The sequence below is a fragment of the Callorhinus ursinus genome, unplaced genomic scaffold, assembly GCF_003265705.2.
Source record: "Callorhinus ursinus isolate GAN/ISIS: 27379988/994484 unplaced genomic scaffold, GSC_fseal_2.0 scaffold4, whole genome shotgun sequence".
Taxonomy (NCBI): domain Eukaryota; kingdom Metazoa; phylum Chordata; class Mammalia; order Carnivora; family Otariidae; genus Callorhinus; species Callorhinus ursinus.
Genome location: NW_027397066.1, coordinates 2,093,323 through 2,111,941, shown reverse-complemented (window position 1 = coordinate 2,111,941; position 18,619 = coordinate 2,093,323). Strand labels below are relative to the sequence as shown.

The 18,619-nt window shown below is 44.2% G+C and overlaps 1 protein-coding gene across 4 annotated transcripts in view; it reads right to left on the bottom strand.

Annotated features, from left to right (window-relative positions):
- Positions 1-18,619, bottom strand: part of HTT (huntingtin) — a 133,570-nt gene extending 114,951 nt beyond the window's left edge. For 3 of the 4 annotated variants that reach the window (XR_012377823.1, XM_025887106.2, XM_073891348.1), the window contains exons 1-2: positions 18,254-18,619; positions 5,538-5,621 (exon numbers count right to left, since the gene is read on the bottom strand). Coding sequence is in view for 2 of the 4 variants with exons in the window: in XM_025887106.2 (XP_025742891.1) it covers positions 5,538-5,621; positions 18,254-18,474 (305 nt within the window). In the remaining 2 variants the exon portion in view is untranslated. Of the gene's footprint in view, positions 1-5,537; positions 5,622-10,843; positions 12,481-18,253 lie in introns of those variants that run through there. The other variant, XM_073891349.1, reaches the window with a different exon arrangement.

Here is an 18,619-nt window from a genome sequence, read left to right as displayed (position 1 = left end):
TGTGTGTGTGTGTGTGAGTGTGTGACCTCCCTGTGCCTCCTTCTCATAAGGACACACATGTGGCTACATCTAGGGTCCCCCGGACAACTTGGGATAATCTCTCCATCTCACGATCCTTAACTTAATCACATCTGGGAAGACCCTTTCCCTTCGAGGTACATTTACACAGGATTCCAGGGATCAGGGCCTGCTGTCTCTGGGGACAGGGGCACTATTCGGTCGAACACAAGCTACTGCCAGCCCTTATACTAGTGTTGTCACACATTCTACTTCCACATATCATAAAGCCCCAAAACACGTGGTTATTAATTTTGCTGCAAGCCATCCATTAACTTTTAAAGAGATGGAAAATGAGGAGGCATGTCTTCTAGTCACATGGCGCCACGTTACCATGTCCCTGCTCTCCGATCCTCTGGGTGGGTCCAGATTCCTCTCTCATCTTACTTTCCTTCTACTGGAAACACTCTGCACTATTTCTTAGAGTGGCTGCCTGCTGGACATAAATTATTTCAGCTTTTGCATGTCTACTTCACCTCTGTTTTTGAGAGACAGACTGACTGGCTATGCAGTGCAAGGTGTTTTCAAGACTTTACAAATGACACCCCACTGACTGCTGGTGCATATGGTTTTTCCAGCAAGAAATCTGCAGCCATTCTCACCTTTGTTCAACGCAGCTCTTTTTCATGTCTTGTCTCTCTATGTAACACATTCCATCTTTTCTCTAGCTTCTCAAATACATAAAGTAACTGTTTTCATGGTTATTTTTTTTAACCATCTGTGCAATTTCTGAGTCAGTTTCAACTGACCACTACGAATTTTATTTTCCTGTTTATTTGCACTCCTGAAAAGTTTTGACTGGACACCGGATCTTCTAATTTTTACCTCGCTGGGCCCTATATACTTCTGAATTCCTATGAACACTCTTGAACTTTGCTCTGAGATGCAATAATGTTACTATGAAAGAGTATGATCTTGGGTTTTGCCTGTAAGCTTTATCAGGCAGGACCAGAATAACATCTTAGTTTAGGGCTAAGTTAGCCCCCATCGTGAGGGCAAACCCTGCTGCATCCTCCAGCCAAGGCCCAGGAAGGATACTTGTCCACTGCGGCTGGTGTGAACAGGAGCTCTTCCACCAAGTGTTCCAGAAAGTGTTCCTTCTCATCCTTCTAGGTGATGCTACCCCAGCCCTAAGTTTTATCCTTATAAGCACCTGCACTTCCATAGGAGCTAAAGACTCAAGAATCCCTCCCTCCGCAGGCTCCAGGGATCATTCTGTGCAGCGCTCTCTTCTTCGGGATTCTCGCCAGTTGGCTCTAGCTGGCAGCTCTGTCTGTCTCTTCAACCATGCACCCCACGGCTCTGCCTGTGTTTCCCCTCCCCACATAACTCCCTCCACACAGTAACGGGGGGGGGCAGTCATGGCTCCCACACTTTTCCATTTTTCGAGGACTGCTGTTGCTCTTTGCCTGATGTCTTGAAAACCATTGTCATATATATTTTGTCCATTATCAACTGTCTTAGACAGGAAAGTAAATCTCTCTTTGGTATTTATCTTACCAGAGCAAATATCTTTCTTGATATTTTAAATTTAAGTTGTTAACATAGTGTTAATAAATTTTCTGGTCACAAATACACATTTCTAACAATCACCTTTTACAAAGTTAACTAACATTCCCTTCTATAAATGTATCTTACTTTTTCAATTCCCCAACTGGTAAGCTGATTAAATTAAATTAAAATTAAGATTATTTTTAATTTTCTAATGGGATGAACAGCACTGCGCTGACATTGTCACACACTTTCCCGAGGATAATGTCCTCAGGGGAGACTGCCACAAAGACCAAAATCTGAAGCTTGATATTTTTGCCAAACTGCCTCTTTTAAGAAGGTTTTATCACTTCTGACAAAAATCCTTTGTATTTCTTAATGTTTGTGAATTTGACAGATGGAAGCTATTCTTGTTTTTGCTTTGGTCTCTTTCCCCTGATGACTAGTAAATGTGAATATTTTCCCACAGGAAACAAAAACTACGTATAAGCTGTCAGGTTTACTGGCCCACACATACTTCTTACTTCCTGAACCACATGGTCATGTTCTTTGCCTATCTCCCTATTAGGCTGACAGTCTTTTCCTTAATGATTTATAATTGCTCTTTATACAGCTATTAAATCTTCGATATATATGCTGTCAATACTATCCCCAGGTTGAATTTACTTTCAAGTGTGATTAAGGTGGAGTCTGACACACTGAACTATATTCCAGTCAAAACAATGTTTTCCTTTATATTATTAGTCTTCCTCCGCCTAAGATCAAACATCCTATTTTTAATAATAATTTCATTTTTTTACACTTAAGTAATTAACCTGACATTTATGTCTGTTTGCAATATGCGGCACAGACATAATTTTCCTCGAGTCATTTGGTTCAATAACCTATCGCTTCCCTATTGATACGAAATGTTATCTTTACCATAAATTCACACACACAGATGCACACATACACTCTCCTAACTTTCTATCCCAAACCTTTAATGTCTAACAACTAATTTAACATTGTGCACATCACCTCTCACCACACTGCTGATGTTTCTGATTTTCTTTGCAACACTCATGTATTTATTCTTGCAGGTGAACAAGTTCAAAAATACCCCTACCAGAATTCTGATCAAGGCTATTTAAATTTATGGATTAATTTAGAGAAAACTCAGCTTTGTAATAAAAAGTCTTCCATTTAGGAAGGAAAGTAGTCATCTATACCTTTCAGGAAAGCCAACAGCAGTCCACGTTTTCTGTGTATTTCTTGTCAGTTCCTTGAAATTCTGTATGTTGGTGCCACTGTGAATTGGATCTTGAACCCTGATATTTTCTGACTAACCTACGCTAATATGTGGGAAACCTATGGATTTCTGTATATTTATTTTTACCCAACCACTTTATCAAGGTGCACACGCTTAGATAAGGGTTCCCAAGGTATTCCTAAGTGGAGGCTTGTTAAAAACAAATCCCCAGACTACACCTGAACAGAAAATATAAGTGTGTTTGGGAAAGAGGACAGTGAGGTATCTTCATTACTGTATTTTTGACAAATTTTCTGGATGATCTTGACTCTCATCCATATTTAGGAACTAGTAGGTTAGACCACCAAATTGGGAGCTGAAGTACACTAACAGTCACACTATCCATGAAGTTTTAGATGACTTCCCACATTAAAAACTCCAGAAGCTACCACTGAAATAACCCCACTGGAGACAAAGTTAGTATATCACAGAAGCTACAGAAATGTACCAAAGCTTTAGTTATATTCAAGGAGAGATCACAGGAAATACCAGCTATAAGAAAGATTTGATAAAACACTATATACATATATAAAATATCTACTTAAGCTCTACACTCTGAAATTCCTGCAAAGTATGGAAAGTATCTTAAAACTAAGTTATTCTTTGGTCTGATGACACCGAAGATGACCTCTCTGGATCAATAAAATATCCCATCAACATGTCCCTCTGTAGAACAAGAAGCATGACTATCAGCATTACTCCATAAAAACAGAAGAAATACACTACTGTGAAAACCACTAACAGCTACTATTTTGATTTAAGATGGCAAACTGAGCCGCAAACTAATCCTAAGATATCCCAACATACTTTACTAATATGAAAATCTAAGCTGACATTCCATCAATTCCACTGAGAATGAGCAAAAGAAACAGAGTAAGTACAGAGCAGGAAGCATTCCAAGTGGAAGACAGCTCATCTTTTGGGTCTGTAAGCTTTCACAGTGAAATGTTCCTGGACTCCCGGATGCTGGAGGTCAGATGGGCAAAACTCTGCTAGGGCAGCAGGAGAGCAAATGTTTGTCAGGGATCTAAGTCACTTCACATGAAAACAGTGACACCTGGTAGCTCTGGACAAGACTCTTCACAACCCTATAGAGCTCTTGCTCCCACGTGGCTAACAAACAGGGACGCAGTGTCACCCAATCTCATAAGAACCCTAAAAATCAGGACTTACAGTTCACAAATGCAGACTGAAAGAAGTTAAATTTATCCAAAATCAGCTGGCTTATAAGGAGCAGAGATGGAATTCAAACCTTTTTTTCCCTACTTTTATCACAGTGTTGTTATCTACAATAGCATGCTAACTTATAATTTTTATTTTCAGCACATACTCTCATTTGTTATTTCTTTTTTTTTTTTAAAGATTTTTATTTATTTATTGAAAGAGAGAAAGAATGGGAGAGAGAGAGCATGAGATGGAGGAAAGTCAGAGGGAGAAGCAGACTCCCTGCTGAGCAGGGAGCCCAATGCGGGACTCGATCCCGGGACCCCAGGATCATGACCTGAGCCGAAGGCAGTCGCTTAACCAACTGAGCCACCCAGGCACCCTCTCATTTGTTATTTCATTTGCTTCCCACATTTCTACAAATTAGAAACAGAAATCACCTACCACATTTCCCAAACGATGAAACAAGTTCAGCTAAAATGAACTACTGTATGCGAAATCACTTTGAAAATATAAAATACAAATGCAAGGTGCCATTAAAAATAAGTGAGTCACTAAGTTTCTGTCAGTACTAAAATCAAGATTATTATTCTAACAGATTATAGAGAGCTCTTTCCAGCTTCCAAGCAGGGACAATAACGTGAATTGTTCCAAAAGAAAGAAAAGCAAGGAGAGAAGTGTTTCACCACATCCAACAAGGTAACAGAATTCAGAAACCTCAGGCACATCTGTCTCCTACTCAGGCCCTAGAAACAGGCCTGAAATAGTCATCCTCCACAGCCACCAGGAACAGTGGTTAGAAAGACAGACAACCGAAAGCAAAGAGAATGAGGAGACTTAGCAAAGACACAAAAGAAGATGCCACGAGTTCACCACAAAAGAATGAGGAAGCGGGCGCCTGGGTGGCTCAGTTGGTTGAGTCACTGCCTTTGGCTCAGGTCATGATCCTGGAGTCCCGGGATCGAGTCCCGCATCGGGCTCCCTGCTCGGCGGGGAGTCCGCTTCTCCCTCTGACCCTCTTCCCTCTCGTGCTCTCTCTCATTCTCTCTCTCTCTCAAATAAATAAATAAATAATATTAAAAAAAAAAAAAAAAGAATGAGGAAGCAAGGGAGACTGGCCTACGGTCCGCCGCCCAGGACCCCGCAGACCCTCAAGCGCAGGTAGGCAGGCGCCGGCCACTGCTGGGCGCACCCGAACAGCAGCAGGGTGCCAATGAGAAGCAAACACAAGACATGTCACTGGACAGTCTCCTGTCTGTTCCGATTACTGCCACAATGTAAAAATATCAAACAGAAGATTTTTCAGTTACCAAGAGTGCTAACTAAATATAAACACCCTGTTCAATTATCATAATGGTTACAACTATTGTTCATTAAGCTACAAAAAGGAAATATGACTCCATATAGCTATAGCCAGAAATATGAGAAAATGGGCCTCTAAATGTCTTAAGAGAACTGGGGAGACAAAGAATATTCTAGCCCATTAGGAACAAAAATATAGTCTTAATTTTTACTAGAAAGTTCAAAGTGCAATTACCTGAGTGACTGTGCCACTATGTTTTCACATATTGTCAGACAATGGTTCACGCGGTCTTTCTTGGTGGCTGAGAGTTCTTTCTTTCTAAAAGAAAAAACAAGGAAAAGTGAACATGTATTGAATTATCCACTCCACCAATTTCCACATATCATTCATTCATTCCATAGCACTTCCGGACCACCAGGAAGAAACTGCATACTCCATGCTGGGGGGCAGAGTGGGGTCAGCTGGGGGAGGCACAAATGAGCTCAACTAAAGGCTTCCTAAACTACACCGCTCCATAGAAAAGTTGGGTGATGTCACTGATGCACCTATTTTTCCCATTTTAGAGGAGAAACTGCAGTGCAGTGACTCGCCCAAGATCACACCGACGGAGGGGGCACATGATTCAATGAAACACAGCATCATCCCTACCCTTCATACCAAGCTGCCTCTACTGCTCAAAATCACATTGTAACTGATGGCAGACCTCATGTTCTTGGTGGAGAGACTGACCACTTCTACACCCCCAGACAAGCTTGGAAGAAGCCTCCTGTAAGGACTTCTGGGGCAACACAAAGAGACAAACAGCCCGCTCAAGATCAGAGTAAAGGTGCTTGCTTCCCACCCAAACATGCAGCTTCAGACACCTTTGAGATATGCACCTTCAAAACAAGGGACAGAGGGATGATCCAAAGAGGAAGCCAAAAATTAAACCCGGCTGAAGAACTACATTCAGAGAAGAATTTGAGTGTGGTTACCAGTACATCATACTAACTAGAAACAACGAAACCAGAAGACTACTAGTTTTTGAGGGAATTATATTACCAAAGGGGTAGGGGTCTAATCTGCGAACACCTGTGACTGTTAAGTCCCCAGTGCAACCCTCAGGGTCCAAAAAGTGGATCTGAAGGAACAGGCTATTACAAACTATACCATCCAACAAAGGCAACGCCTCCAAAAGGCACTTCAGACGTGGCTGGAGCAGAAAAGGGGCAAGGACAAACCTCCAAAGGGGGAAGCCAGGAGCCAAAAAGAACAGGCAGGGGTTTCGAACAAGAAAAGAATCAGGGCCTGAGCGAGAAGCCTTCACGGCAAGTAGAGAGGAGGCTTCCCAATGACTGGCCAATTATTAGAGACCATCATTACAGGGTCTGGTGAGTATGTCTTTCCCACTGGTCTCTTTCCTAAAGAGGACTTTTACTAGTAAGTTAATACTGCAGACTGCCTCCTAGTCATCCACCCAAACACCAATCTTTCCTTCTTGGGACACATGCCCCCCAGTTAGAAGTTCCATTGCTTAGCCTCCCTGTAGGTAGGGAAAGACACACGCCTTCATTCTCACAGATAAAATGGGAATGGAAGTGATATATGGAGTATCTGCCTCACCAGCTTATCCTGGGTATTCTAGTCCCTCGAACTAGAGCAAACGTGCCTAACACCCAGTTTTTGATTGTACAGATAAAGACAAGAAGATTGAACCAACAGAACCAACAGGATGGGAGGAGCCTGAGTCCCTAAGTGACCACAAGAAGCAGAGGGTTCTCACCTCCCATCCTCAGGAGCCACCCACTTCAAAAGCACTATAATGGAAACAACCTAAATATCCTTCACCCGGTATAGACGGACAAACAAACCCCCACAACCAGACAACAGAATACTGCTTGGCAGTAAAAAGGAGCAAACCACTACTACACACAAGGTGAATCTCAATATACCAGATTCAAGACTACATAGTGGTGGATTCCATCTATATAATGTTCTGGAAGAGACAAACTACAGGAACAGAAAGTGATCAGTAATTTACAGGGGCTGGAGAGAGGAGTGGCCGAAGCTTGAGGGGGTGAGGACACTGTGCTAAACCCCTACTGTGTAGCAGTTACATGCGTTTGTCAAAGCTTACAGAAGTACACCAAACAGGGTGCACTGTGCTCTTTGTAAATTGCACCTAGATTTTAAGAAGAAAGTGCTCTGAGAATTAAAATGTTCTCTTCTTTAAACTGCCAGATTAATTTCTCCATTACAAAAGCTTAGAATTAATTTGCCCAGTGTAAGACCACCATCAAGAAAATTAAAGAACATTGACCATTTTAAGCATTTAGGAAGCAAACTAACTTACCTATCCATTACCTTTTGATTTCCAAAGTGAAAATCTGCCCAAGGCCTTAAAGGAACTGAATTCACATACTAGGGTACCAGAAAAAGTTACCAGCTTCACAGTAATTACACACATGCCTGATGGAGAACGGCCAGGCCAATGGAACATTTACCTTTCCAGAGCGATAGATACAAATACCAGTCTTAACAGGAACTTTGCCTCCCTCTTCGTGTATGGGATAAACCAAAAGAATACAGTGAGCAGCAAACAGCACAGCTGTCAGGCCTGCACCTGATTTCAAGAAGACCAGCCTTGCCAGAACCTGAGTAAATGTGCATGAAACGAGCAAAAAGTCAAAGACGGAATATGAATCTCACCCAAGAAAATAAAAATACATTCTTCTGCTATTTCCCTCTCGCTCCTCCTCCTTGTGGCGCTCCCGGTGGGGAAAGCCCGCCCTATTCCCCTGGGGCTCCCCTGGGGCTCCGTCCCCCACCCCGCAAGCCAGCCTCCAGGCCACTCTGGTAATGACTGCTCCAGGAGTCGCCTTCCCAGGATGACAGACTAAGAGCAAGGGCCACAGCACCTCCGTTACTAGCACTCAGCACAACGCCTGCACTTCACAGATGTTCATAAAAAGCCGATAAGGAAATGGATAAATCAACATTTTCTGTAGAAGAATAAGTAAAATACACATTAAAATGGGCTCAAAAGTTGAGTCAGTCTTTCAGATAGGATTCAGAAGATAAATGATAATTACTTTGAACCTGAGTTTCTGGAACCAAGAGATGGAAAAAAAAAAAAAAAGTAGAAACAGCAAAGCTACTAAAAAAAAACAAAAAAAGGCAGCCTTGGAGTGATCCCTACTGGAGCTCAAAGGCTGTGGGAAACGGGGCCTGTGCAATCCCGCCTCTGCCACACTCTAGACAGCCAATCACAGGTCTCTTAGCAGCAGCTTCCATGATCCTTATTATGAAGAGAGCACAGGATACTTTCTATCTTACAGCTAAGAAGAAAGCACACATATTTCAAGTTTCTCTTCTTACCTGATTCACAATCACTTCCTAGCAATGATGAAATTTGAACCTTTTCCACACAAAAATCGATAGCCCAAGAATCACAAAATTCTGCAGGCAGTGTTCAATGGTGCTAAACAAGCCATTGAAATTCAAACAATAATTAGTAAGTACTTGTTTTGTGTGAGAAGCATAAACACAAACCATCTGATTGCTACCAAATACTTTAATTTTGCTCTGTTTTTCTCAAATCCATTGTCATTGCCGACATGGCTAAACGTGTGAAATTGACACATCATTAAAGAACTACACAATTTTACTACATCAGAATCAAACTCTGAAAAATGCCTGCTTAAAAAGGCAGACAAGTGTAACTAAATCCTGTAAAAAGCACCCCCTCTTTTATCACACTGAAGAATATCCATATTTTAAAGTGTGGGATCGAACTTTACCCTCAGACACCCCAACGAAGAGACATTAACAAAAACTATCAGAAAAGGGGAAAAACAATCATTCCAGTATTACCCACTGAAAGCGACAAGCACACCAACACAATGCACACAGCACACGCTACCGCCCCGTGGTGCCCGCTGCCAAACGCAGTCTAACCAGGCCCATTAGAACATGGCCTCAGGCTACTTTCCAGTCGTCCACATTCCCCAACCTTCAGGCAACTCTAGCCACTCGGAATAACTCAGTAGTTTAGGTCGTGCATCTTCAAACTCAGTTCCTGTATAGTCTATGGTCTCTGCTTGAAATACCTCCTTGCTATCTTATTTTGTCCAATAAGCAAACTTGGAAACTTAAGAAAACCACAACCACTTCATTCCCCCATGGAATTTAACTCCAACTGATGAACCGATATGTCAAACTGGCTTGTTCTACATGAAAAGTAAGTATGGAAATTAAGGAAAAAAGGGAACTAACTGCCTTTTCTGAGCAGGAACTCGATCAACAGGGTAAGCAGTCCTGACTCTTCCAACTTGGGTAAATGCAATCATGTTAACTTCACCTTCAAAACGCAAACTTCAGTCAGCCCCTCTTCCGTGCTGAAGCAATGTGCACAGAAACACACATTTGCAAGGAGGCACCTAAAAAAGGCCAGGCCACAAAAGCATGCTAGAACCACATTAATTACCGAAGAATGAATTCTAAGAATGGGAATTCAAGCTCTCATCTAAATTCTTATTGTTAATATCATGTTATTTTTAAGACCCGGCTTGAAAAATGTAGTTCCAGGTGGAGGGCTGGCAGGGGAAAGGCCTGGACTCCACAGGAACTTGGAAAAACGCTGCTTGCCTTGCGCTTTTTGGGCTCTGAACACTCACCTTCCGGTGGAACCTGCACAGCCCAGCCAGCGAGCAGGACCGAAGCCTCCCCACTGCCCCCGCCTCCGGCCACTTCACTTGCAGCAAGTACGGTACTAATGTGAGTGCTCCTAAAACATTAGGGCTCCTTCAGACAGATTTTAAGAAGGAATGGGACACCAAAACTCATTCTGGAATTATGTATCATACCTAATTTAAAAATAAAAGTGCTGTTTGATTAGGGGGACCAAGGACTAAGATTTCCCCAATCTACAGTCCGTGTCATAGAAAAGACCATTAAAATAAGATCTTTCTTGGAGCGCCTGGGTGGCTCAGTCAGGTAAGTGTCCAAATTCTTGATTTTGGCTCAGGTCATGATCTCAGGATAGTAAGATCAACCTCCCATTGGGCTCTGCGCTCAGCATGGAGTCTGCTTGTCCCTCGACTTCCCCCACCCTGCTCCACTTGCTCTCTCTTTCTCTCTAAAATAAATATTTTTAAAAAGTAAAAAATAAAAAAATAGTCTTTCTTACTGGTGATCTAACCAAATACAGTAATAATCACTACCTAAAAAAAGGTGCATTTCAAAAAACCAATCTGTTAAGCTAAATGAAAAAAGTCTTTTCTTCATTATGTGTATGTGTTTAGTTCTATACAATTTTATGAGCTGTGTAAGTTTATGGACCCACCACAGACACAGAACATTTCCATCACCACAAGGGCCCCTCTTAGAGCCACAGAGCCACCCCCCCGCACCCTCTACCCACCACACTCTCCCTAACCCTGGCAACCTCTCATCCAGTCTCATTTCCTAAAACCATGTCCTTTCAAAAATATTACATATTAAAGAGTTTGTAGCCTTTCAGGACTGGCTGTTTTCACTGGCATGATTTCCTTAGGAGTTACCTATGTTGTGGCAGGTATCCGGAGCAGCTTAACCATTCACCTGTCGAAGGACATCAAAGCTGCTTAACCATCAGCAGCAGCTTAACCCATTCACCTGTCGAAGGACATCGAAGCTGCTTAACCAGCAGCAGCAGCTTAACCATTCACCTGTCGAAGGACATCGAAGCTGCTTAACCAGCAGCAGCAGCTTAACCATTCACCTGTCGAAGGACATCAAAGCTGATTCCACATTTTGGCTATTATGAATAAAGCTACCATAAACACCTATGTACAAGTTCTTACGGGAACAGAATTTTTCAGTTCTCTGGGATAAATGCTCAGGAGTACAACTGCCAGGTCAAACAGTAATTGCACATTCTCTTCTATAAAAAACTGCCAAACTGTTTTCCAGGGTAGCCATACTATTTTCTATGCCCACCAGCAATGATTAAGTGACGACCCAGTTTCGGCCGTGCCAGCATTTGGTGCTGTCAAAGTGATCATTTAGAAACATAAATCAGATCACTTGTTTTACCACACAAGTATGCACCTGGGCAGAGTAAAGTCCAAAGTCCTTATTACACTGTGCACAAAGTCCCATTCGGTTGACCCTCATCTCTAATCTCCCACCTCTCTAACCTTGTCTATTTCTGCCCTTCATTTTGTTTCCGCTACTGGCCTCCTTACTATTCCTCAAATATGAACGCACACTGTTTTCTGTTCTCTCCCTGGATCTCTACTTCCAGATATCCAAACAACTTGCTCCCTCCACTCTGCTCCAGTAGAACCTTCTCGGTGCACTTATGCCCTAAATAAAATTGCACACCCCTTCTCTCCCTTATTCTGTTTTGTTTTCTCCATAGTATTCATCACTACTGGTCTTGCTCACTGCTGTAACCCCAGGGCCCAGAACACGGCCTGGCACAAAACCAGCACTTGGTTGAAAGGGCTCCTTCCAAGTCATCAAGTCCAGTCCCCACTTAAGTCCCCATTCCCACTGGGAGCTCTTCAAGCCCACTGTGGCTCATGTGTCAGGGTCACAGCCCACTTTGGGGCTACACAAATGCTCGATGGCCCCGGGACAGAGAAGTGACATTGCCTCAGCTATACCTGGACATACACAAACAGCCCAAGTCTTCCCTCACAAATGCTGACAGTGTTGTTAACAGAACCTGACCATCTACAGCGGGGCTTTTCAAGCTTTTAGTGTGCACACAGATTGCTCACAGAGCTTGTCAAAATGCAGACTCTGATTTGGTACATCTCAGGTGGGGGAAAGAGTCTGTACTCCTTATACACTCACAATGACAGCAAACTGCTGGCCTGAGACCACACTTTGAGCAGCAAGGATCTATGGCAGATCGTATCTCTAACACATATTTAGCACCCGAGCTGATTCAGTTCAGCACATTGACCAGTGTCTTGTACGGTGTTTTATTTTTTCCTTCTTGTCTGAATAAGACCAAATGTCTTGAGGGTGGACCACTCCAAGGTCAGATGGCTGGCTCACCTTCAGGAACTAGAGCTAACAGGGGTGGGGACTCTCTTAGGTGGAGAGAATATGTCAGCAGTCCACTTGAAAGTCAGGACAATGTGAAACCCCTGCCATTACAGTTCCAAGTCCTTCTTTTAAAAAAAATTATTGTCCATGTATGAACTGTCACTGAATTATACACTTCAAAATGGTTCATTTTATGTACTGTGAATTTCACCTCCAAATAAATAAGAAATTCTACACTATTATACAGCAATTAAGAAGAATTTTATATATATATACACCGCTATGGAACATATATATGATATATAGCGGAATATCCATGATATACTGCTCTTTGAGAAATACAGGGTGATCTCAGTCATGCAAACAAAAACTGAGACACATTTAAATGCCTGTATATGCATTAAAAAAATCAGAGAAGACAAAATAAGTTTAATAATTGTTATTTTTAGGGAACGAGACTAGGATAGATCTTCTGTGCTGTTTGGAAATGTTTTACGATATATATGTGTAACTTTTATAATTTTTTAAACTAGTTAATAGAAAGTAACCAGAAAAGAAATGCTTCACAAAAGTGGTCCGATCATATTTACTCTAGGGATGGGCAAGTTACAGCCTGCCTATTTTGGGCTGGTTTGCAAGCTAAGTGTTTTCACATCTTTAAATGGTTGATGATGATAATAATAATAATAGTTCGTGACATATGAAAATTACATGAAATTCAAATTTCAAAGTCATCAATAAAATGTTACTGGAACACAGCCACGCTCGCCTGTTTACGTACTGCCTCTGGCTGCTTTAATTCTACCACCGAGGTGAGCAGCTGTGACAGAGACACTGTGCCCACAAAGCCTAAAAATGGCCCCCTCTCTGACCCTTTACATAAAAACTTTGCCAACGTTCATAAATCAGAAGACTTAACATTGTTAAGGTGCCAATACCCCCCAAATCGATCTACAGATTCAATGCCATCCCTATCAGAATCCTAGCTGGCTTCTTTGTGCAATCTGACAATCTGATCTTACAACCATATAGAAACACACAGAGCCCAGGGATAGCCACAACTATCTTAAGGACAAAGTTAGAGGACTCAAATTTCATGATTTGAAATTGTGATTAAAAAAAAAAAAACAACTATAGTAATCAAGACTGTGTAGTATTGGTAGAAGATAGACATTTAGACCAATTAAAAGTCCAGGAAATCAAAAACTAATGATGATGATGATGTATGGTGATTAACATAACATAACAAAATAAAAAAAATAAAAAGTCCAGGGGCGCCTGGGTGGCTCAGTCAGTTAAGCATCTGACTTCAGCTCAGGTCATGATCCTGGGGTCCTGGGATCAAGCCCCGTGACCCGGCTCTGCGCTCAGTGGGAGTCTGCTTCTCCTTCTGCCCCTCACCCAGCTTGTGCTCACTCTCTCTCAAATAAATAAAATCTTTAAAAAAAAATAAATAAGATTAAAAAAATAAAATAACGCAATGCTCGAGGCACCTGGGTGGCTCAGCTGGTTAAGCATCTGACTTTGGCTCAGGTCATGATTCCAGGATCCTGAAGTCGAGCCCCACATCGGGCTCCCTGCTCAGCAGGGAGCCTGCTTCTCTCTCCCTCTGCTGCTCCCCCTGTTTGTGCTCTCTTGCTCACTCTCCCTCTCTCTCTGTCAAATAAATAAATAAAATCTTAAAAAAAAAAAGAACTGAAAGTCCAGAAATAAATCCATATATGTATGGGCTATTAATTTTTAACAAGGGTGCCAATATATTCAACGGGGAAAGAAGGATCTTTTCAATAAATGGTGCTGGGACAACTCGACATCCACACGCAAAAGAATGAAGAAGGACCCTTACCTTACGCCATATATAAAAATTAACTCAAAATGGATCAGATGTAAATGTAAAACTCTAAAATTCTTAGAAGAAAACACAGGAATAGTACATGTCTGTGACCTTGAATTAGGCAACAGTTTCATAGCTACAACACCTAAAAGCACAGCAACCAAAGACAAAATAGAAAACTGGACTTCATCAAAATTGAAAACTTTTGTGCTTTACAAGGACACTACCAAGAAAATGAAGAGACAATCCACAGAAAGGAAGAATGTTTTAAAAATCATGTATCTGATAAGGGTCTAGTCCAGAATACATAAAAAATTGCTTCAATTCTACAAAAAAAAAACCCTCAACTTTAAAAAATGGGAAAGAATGAGGACAAGGGCTTACAAACTAAGTAGAAGAAAGACTGGGGCACCTGGTGGCTCAGTCAGTACAGTGAGCGACTCTTGATCTTGGGGTCCTGAGTGTGAGCCCCATGTTGGGTGCTGGGAAGGGGAGGAAGGGTGGGAGGGGGGAAGGGAGGGAGAGGAAAGGAAGTTAGAAAGAAGGGGCCAGGTCCCTCATCTCATTGTTCAGCCTCCTCACACAGACTCACCCTGTCTTAGAATGAACTCTCACCTGTTGGAGCTACTGCAGCAGGGTTTCCCGTTATTTGCAGCCGAATATATCCTGATGAGAACATCAACCTCAGCTAAATCACCTCACACTTGGCAGAGAGGAACAAGTCCTGTTGGTTCTACCTTCAGTCACTTTTCACCTTGCCACTGACAGCATCACGACAGAACCCGCCCCCATCTCTCACCGGACCACTTTAACAGCTTCTAACTGGTTTCCTGCTTCCGCCTCTGCTCCCCTTCACTCTGTTCTCAACCCGTATTCACTGTAAAATGGAACTCAAATCCTGCCACTCCTCCCACCAAACCCTGCAATGACTTCCCACCGCACCTAGAAAAAATGCCCATGTCTTTAATCCACCTACAAGGGAGGGCCGGCTCATCTGGTGTGGCACTGCGCTCCCTCTCTGAGCCCACCCCCTACTAAGAGTCCCCCTCTCACTACTTCAACCAACCAAACCGACCTCCTTGGTATTCCTCAAACAGGGGGCCTTTGGACCTCTTCCCCTGCCTGGAATGCCCCTCCTCCATACACCTTCACAGCTCTACCTCTGACCCTCTCCAGGTATTTACTCAAAAGCCACAATCTCAATGGCCCTTCCCTGGACACCCTATCTAAGACGTCAACACTTTGTCAATGCTGACATTTCCTAGTTCCTTCCCCTGCTTTGCTATTCCTCCTTTATTTATCACTCTCTAACATACTCTGTATTTGGCTTATCCATCTGGTTTATTGTCTATGTCCCTCACTGAAATGAAAAGTTCACGAGGGCAGAGCTTTAACTGTTGACTGCTGCAGCCCTGCAGCTATTACCACAGAGGCATAATTTAGATGTTCAGTAAATACTTATCGATGAATGAAGAATTAAAGTCAGGGGGAAACCACATGGGAATCTGATGGACAGTAAGAAAGTACCAAACGCAAATGTCATGGCCTCATAATTACAGTTAGGACCGTCCCCCCCTCCGGCATCCCCCTGCACGCCAGCCCTGCTGAGACGGTAGCCGGTCCCACCCAGCACCCCTGCATCCTACATGCTGAGCATCGAGCAGGCACTCAAGATACTTCAACTGAGGCCCACGCATGGCTGTGACACTGCAGCGCCACACAACAGAGAACCATAAAAATAGAACAGATACTTTCTAAATTGTTTTTGGGCAATCCTACTTTGGCGAATGGATTTTTCAGCTGAAGCACCTGAACAGAAATGCCAAGATCCAAACTTGTAAGCAGAGTTTGTTACTCAAATTAATGAATACCTGCTTTCTCAACAGCAAAGTTCCAACAAATATGATTATTTATGCATTTTACTTAAAATAACTACAATGAGGCCAATGTAGTTGATTTCAGAGCATGCTAAAAAACTTTAGAAGTTACTATTCTGAAATACTTCTGTTTTAAATAACTTAAAATCCCTACCTTCATATATGCATGGTTTATATCTGTTAGGATACACAAGGAAAAGTATAATAGAGCTTGCCTCTGGGAATAAGGTACTCAGGAAAAAGGAATGGGAGAGAGACATTTTAATTACTACCTTTTTGTAATTTTAGAGTTTGCATCATGTGAGTGCACTACTTACACGAAAATAATAGATTACACTTTTAAAATAAGTCAATCACACAATACCTTAAAATAAAGTAATAAAACAACATCTATCTGCTTTTGTCAAGGCAGCTTTAGAAAGAAACCTCTTTGTACCCATATTTTGAAGATAAGCAAATTCAGGTTCGTCAAATCAGCATAAGAAACAGATGGCAGATGTTTAGACTGACCCAGTGTTTGAACAAGCCCACAGACAGTGACAGCAGTAAGGTCTCTCTTCCCACCAGAGCCCCGCTTAGTGCTTCCTGTTACACAAGAGCCAGGCAATGTGTGAACTTGCATGACATCTACCTCCTGGAGAAGCACACTACAAGAAAAGTCTGCAATGAATTATGATTATAAATCACTTGCCGTAGAAATAAGTCAAATTGTTTTTTAAAAATGTTTTATTCTTGGGCGCCTGGGTGGCACAGTCGGTTAAGCATCTGCCTTCGGCTCGGGTCATGATCCCAGGGTCCTGGGATCAAACCCCACATCGGGCTCCCTGCTCAGTGGGGAGCCTGCTTCTCCCTCTGCCTCTCTGCCTGCCACTCCCCCGTTTGTGCTCTCTCTCACCATATCTCTCTCTCAAATAAATAAATAAAATCTTCAAAAAAAAAATGTTTTTCTCTATACATCCAAGAAGGTTTTTCACCTATTAAAATAAAAATTAATTTATTTCTAAAATTTTATCCTAACATATAAGTCAACACTACTCCTGGAATCCTCATTTTCTAATTAAACTCTCAGGACACAGCAAGGATCACGTCAGAAACATAACGAGTAAGAAAACATTACTAAAACTGAGAGGAAGCTCCTTAAAGGGGCTGCCCCTTGAAAACTGTCCTCATTAAGTGCTACCATGTGCACATCCTGATGGAAAACGCGACGCCCCGAGGGGAAGGCCTCACGGAGACTTTGGCGGGGAAAGTGCTCGGGTTCTGCGGGAAGGTATGGTCTCCAAGCACAAGTAACAGAGACCCCTAGCTCTCAAACAGTAGCAGGACGTGTCCAAAGAAGGAAGCAGGAGCCGCCCGTGGGGACCGCAGGCAAGCCGGACCACAGTGCTGGTGTAATGCACATCCTTCATCCCGCAGCGATTAACCTCTCCCTCGGCAACGGCTTGTTTTTAGGTCCAACCGAAAACAGGCAAGAAACTTCAGCCGACCGCTCCTAAGAGTCGCGTCAGCTTTATTATTTCCCACTTCTTAATAATGACCTTCTAAGCAGCTCCCCACGTCCTCGGCACAACTCAAGGGTCTGCAGACCAGCCTGAGCTGACACAAGCGGGTCTCTTCCTGAGGCTACCAGTGCGATTCCCGAGCTAGGCGACATGCCTCGAGAACGCGGGAAGCCAGCTTGCGGCACCGGCTATGCAAAGGGCGCCCGGAACAGAATCCCCGCTGGGCCGGGCCCGCACTCCCGCGGCCCCCCCCCCCCCCCCGGCGGCCTAAAGGCATGATGTCACCACTCTCCCCCCGGCGCTCCGGCTCCCATGCCCGTCGCCAATGTCCTGTGCCCCCGCGCTCCTCCCCCTCAGGGACGGCCAGACGGAAGGGAAGCGGCGGTCTCGGCTCCTCCAAGTTCTGCTCACGGCACAGCCCGCTTCTGGCAAATACAAAGCAGCAAGTTCCTCCCCTAACTTCGCAGGCCGGGAAAGGCAGAGGACTGGGGCCGTGCCCGCCTCGGTGCCCTCAGGGGAGGCCGGCGACGCCGTGCCCGCCTGCGGAGCGGCGCACACCCACGCCAGGGGACCCGGGCATGGCCACGGGACGGGCTCTCGCCGCACGAAGGGCGGCAGCGCGCGCCCTGAGCTCGGGGGGCCGCGGGGCCGGGGTCTGCAGGGGCGCCGCCGCCCCCGGCCGTCGCTGGGCCGGGAGCTGCAACGGGCCGTACTCACGGTCGATGCAGTGGCTCCTCGGCCACGGCCGGGCCGGGGGGCGGCGGGGGCGGCGGGGGCGGCGGCGGCTGCGGCTGAGGCAGCGGCGGCTGCGCCTGCGGCAGCGCCTGAACAGGCTGAGGCGGCGGCGGAGGCTGCTGCTGCTGCTGCTGCTGCTGCTGCTGCTGCTGAAAGGACTTGAGGGATTCGAAGGCCTTCATCAGCTTTTCTAGGGTCGCCATGGCGACCTCCCGCCCCGCAGGGACAGGCCCCCGAGCCCTCGAGCCGACCCGCGGCGCCGCTCAGCAGCGCGGCAATGAATGGGACTCGAGGCCGCGTACAGGAGCTGAACCGAGGCGCCCGGCCATCTTGGACCCGTCCCGGCAG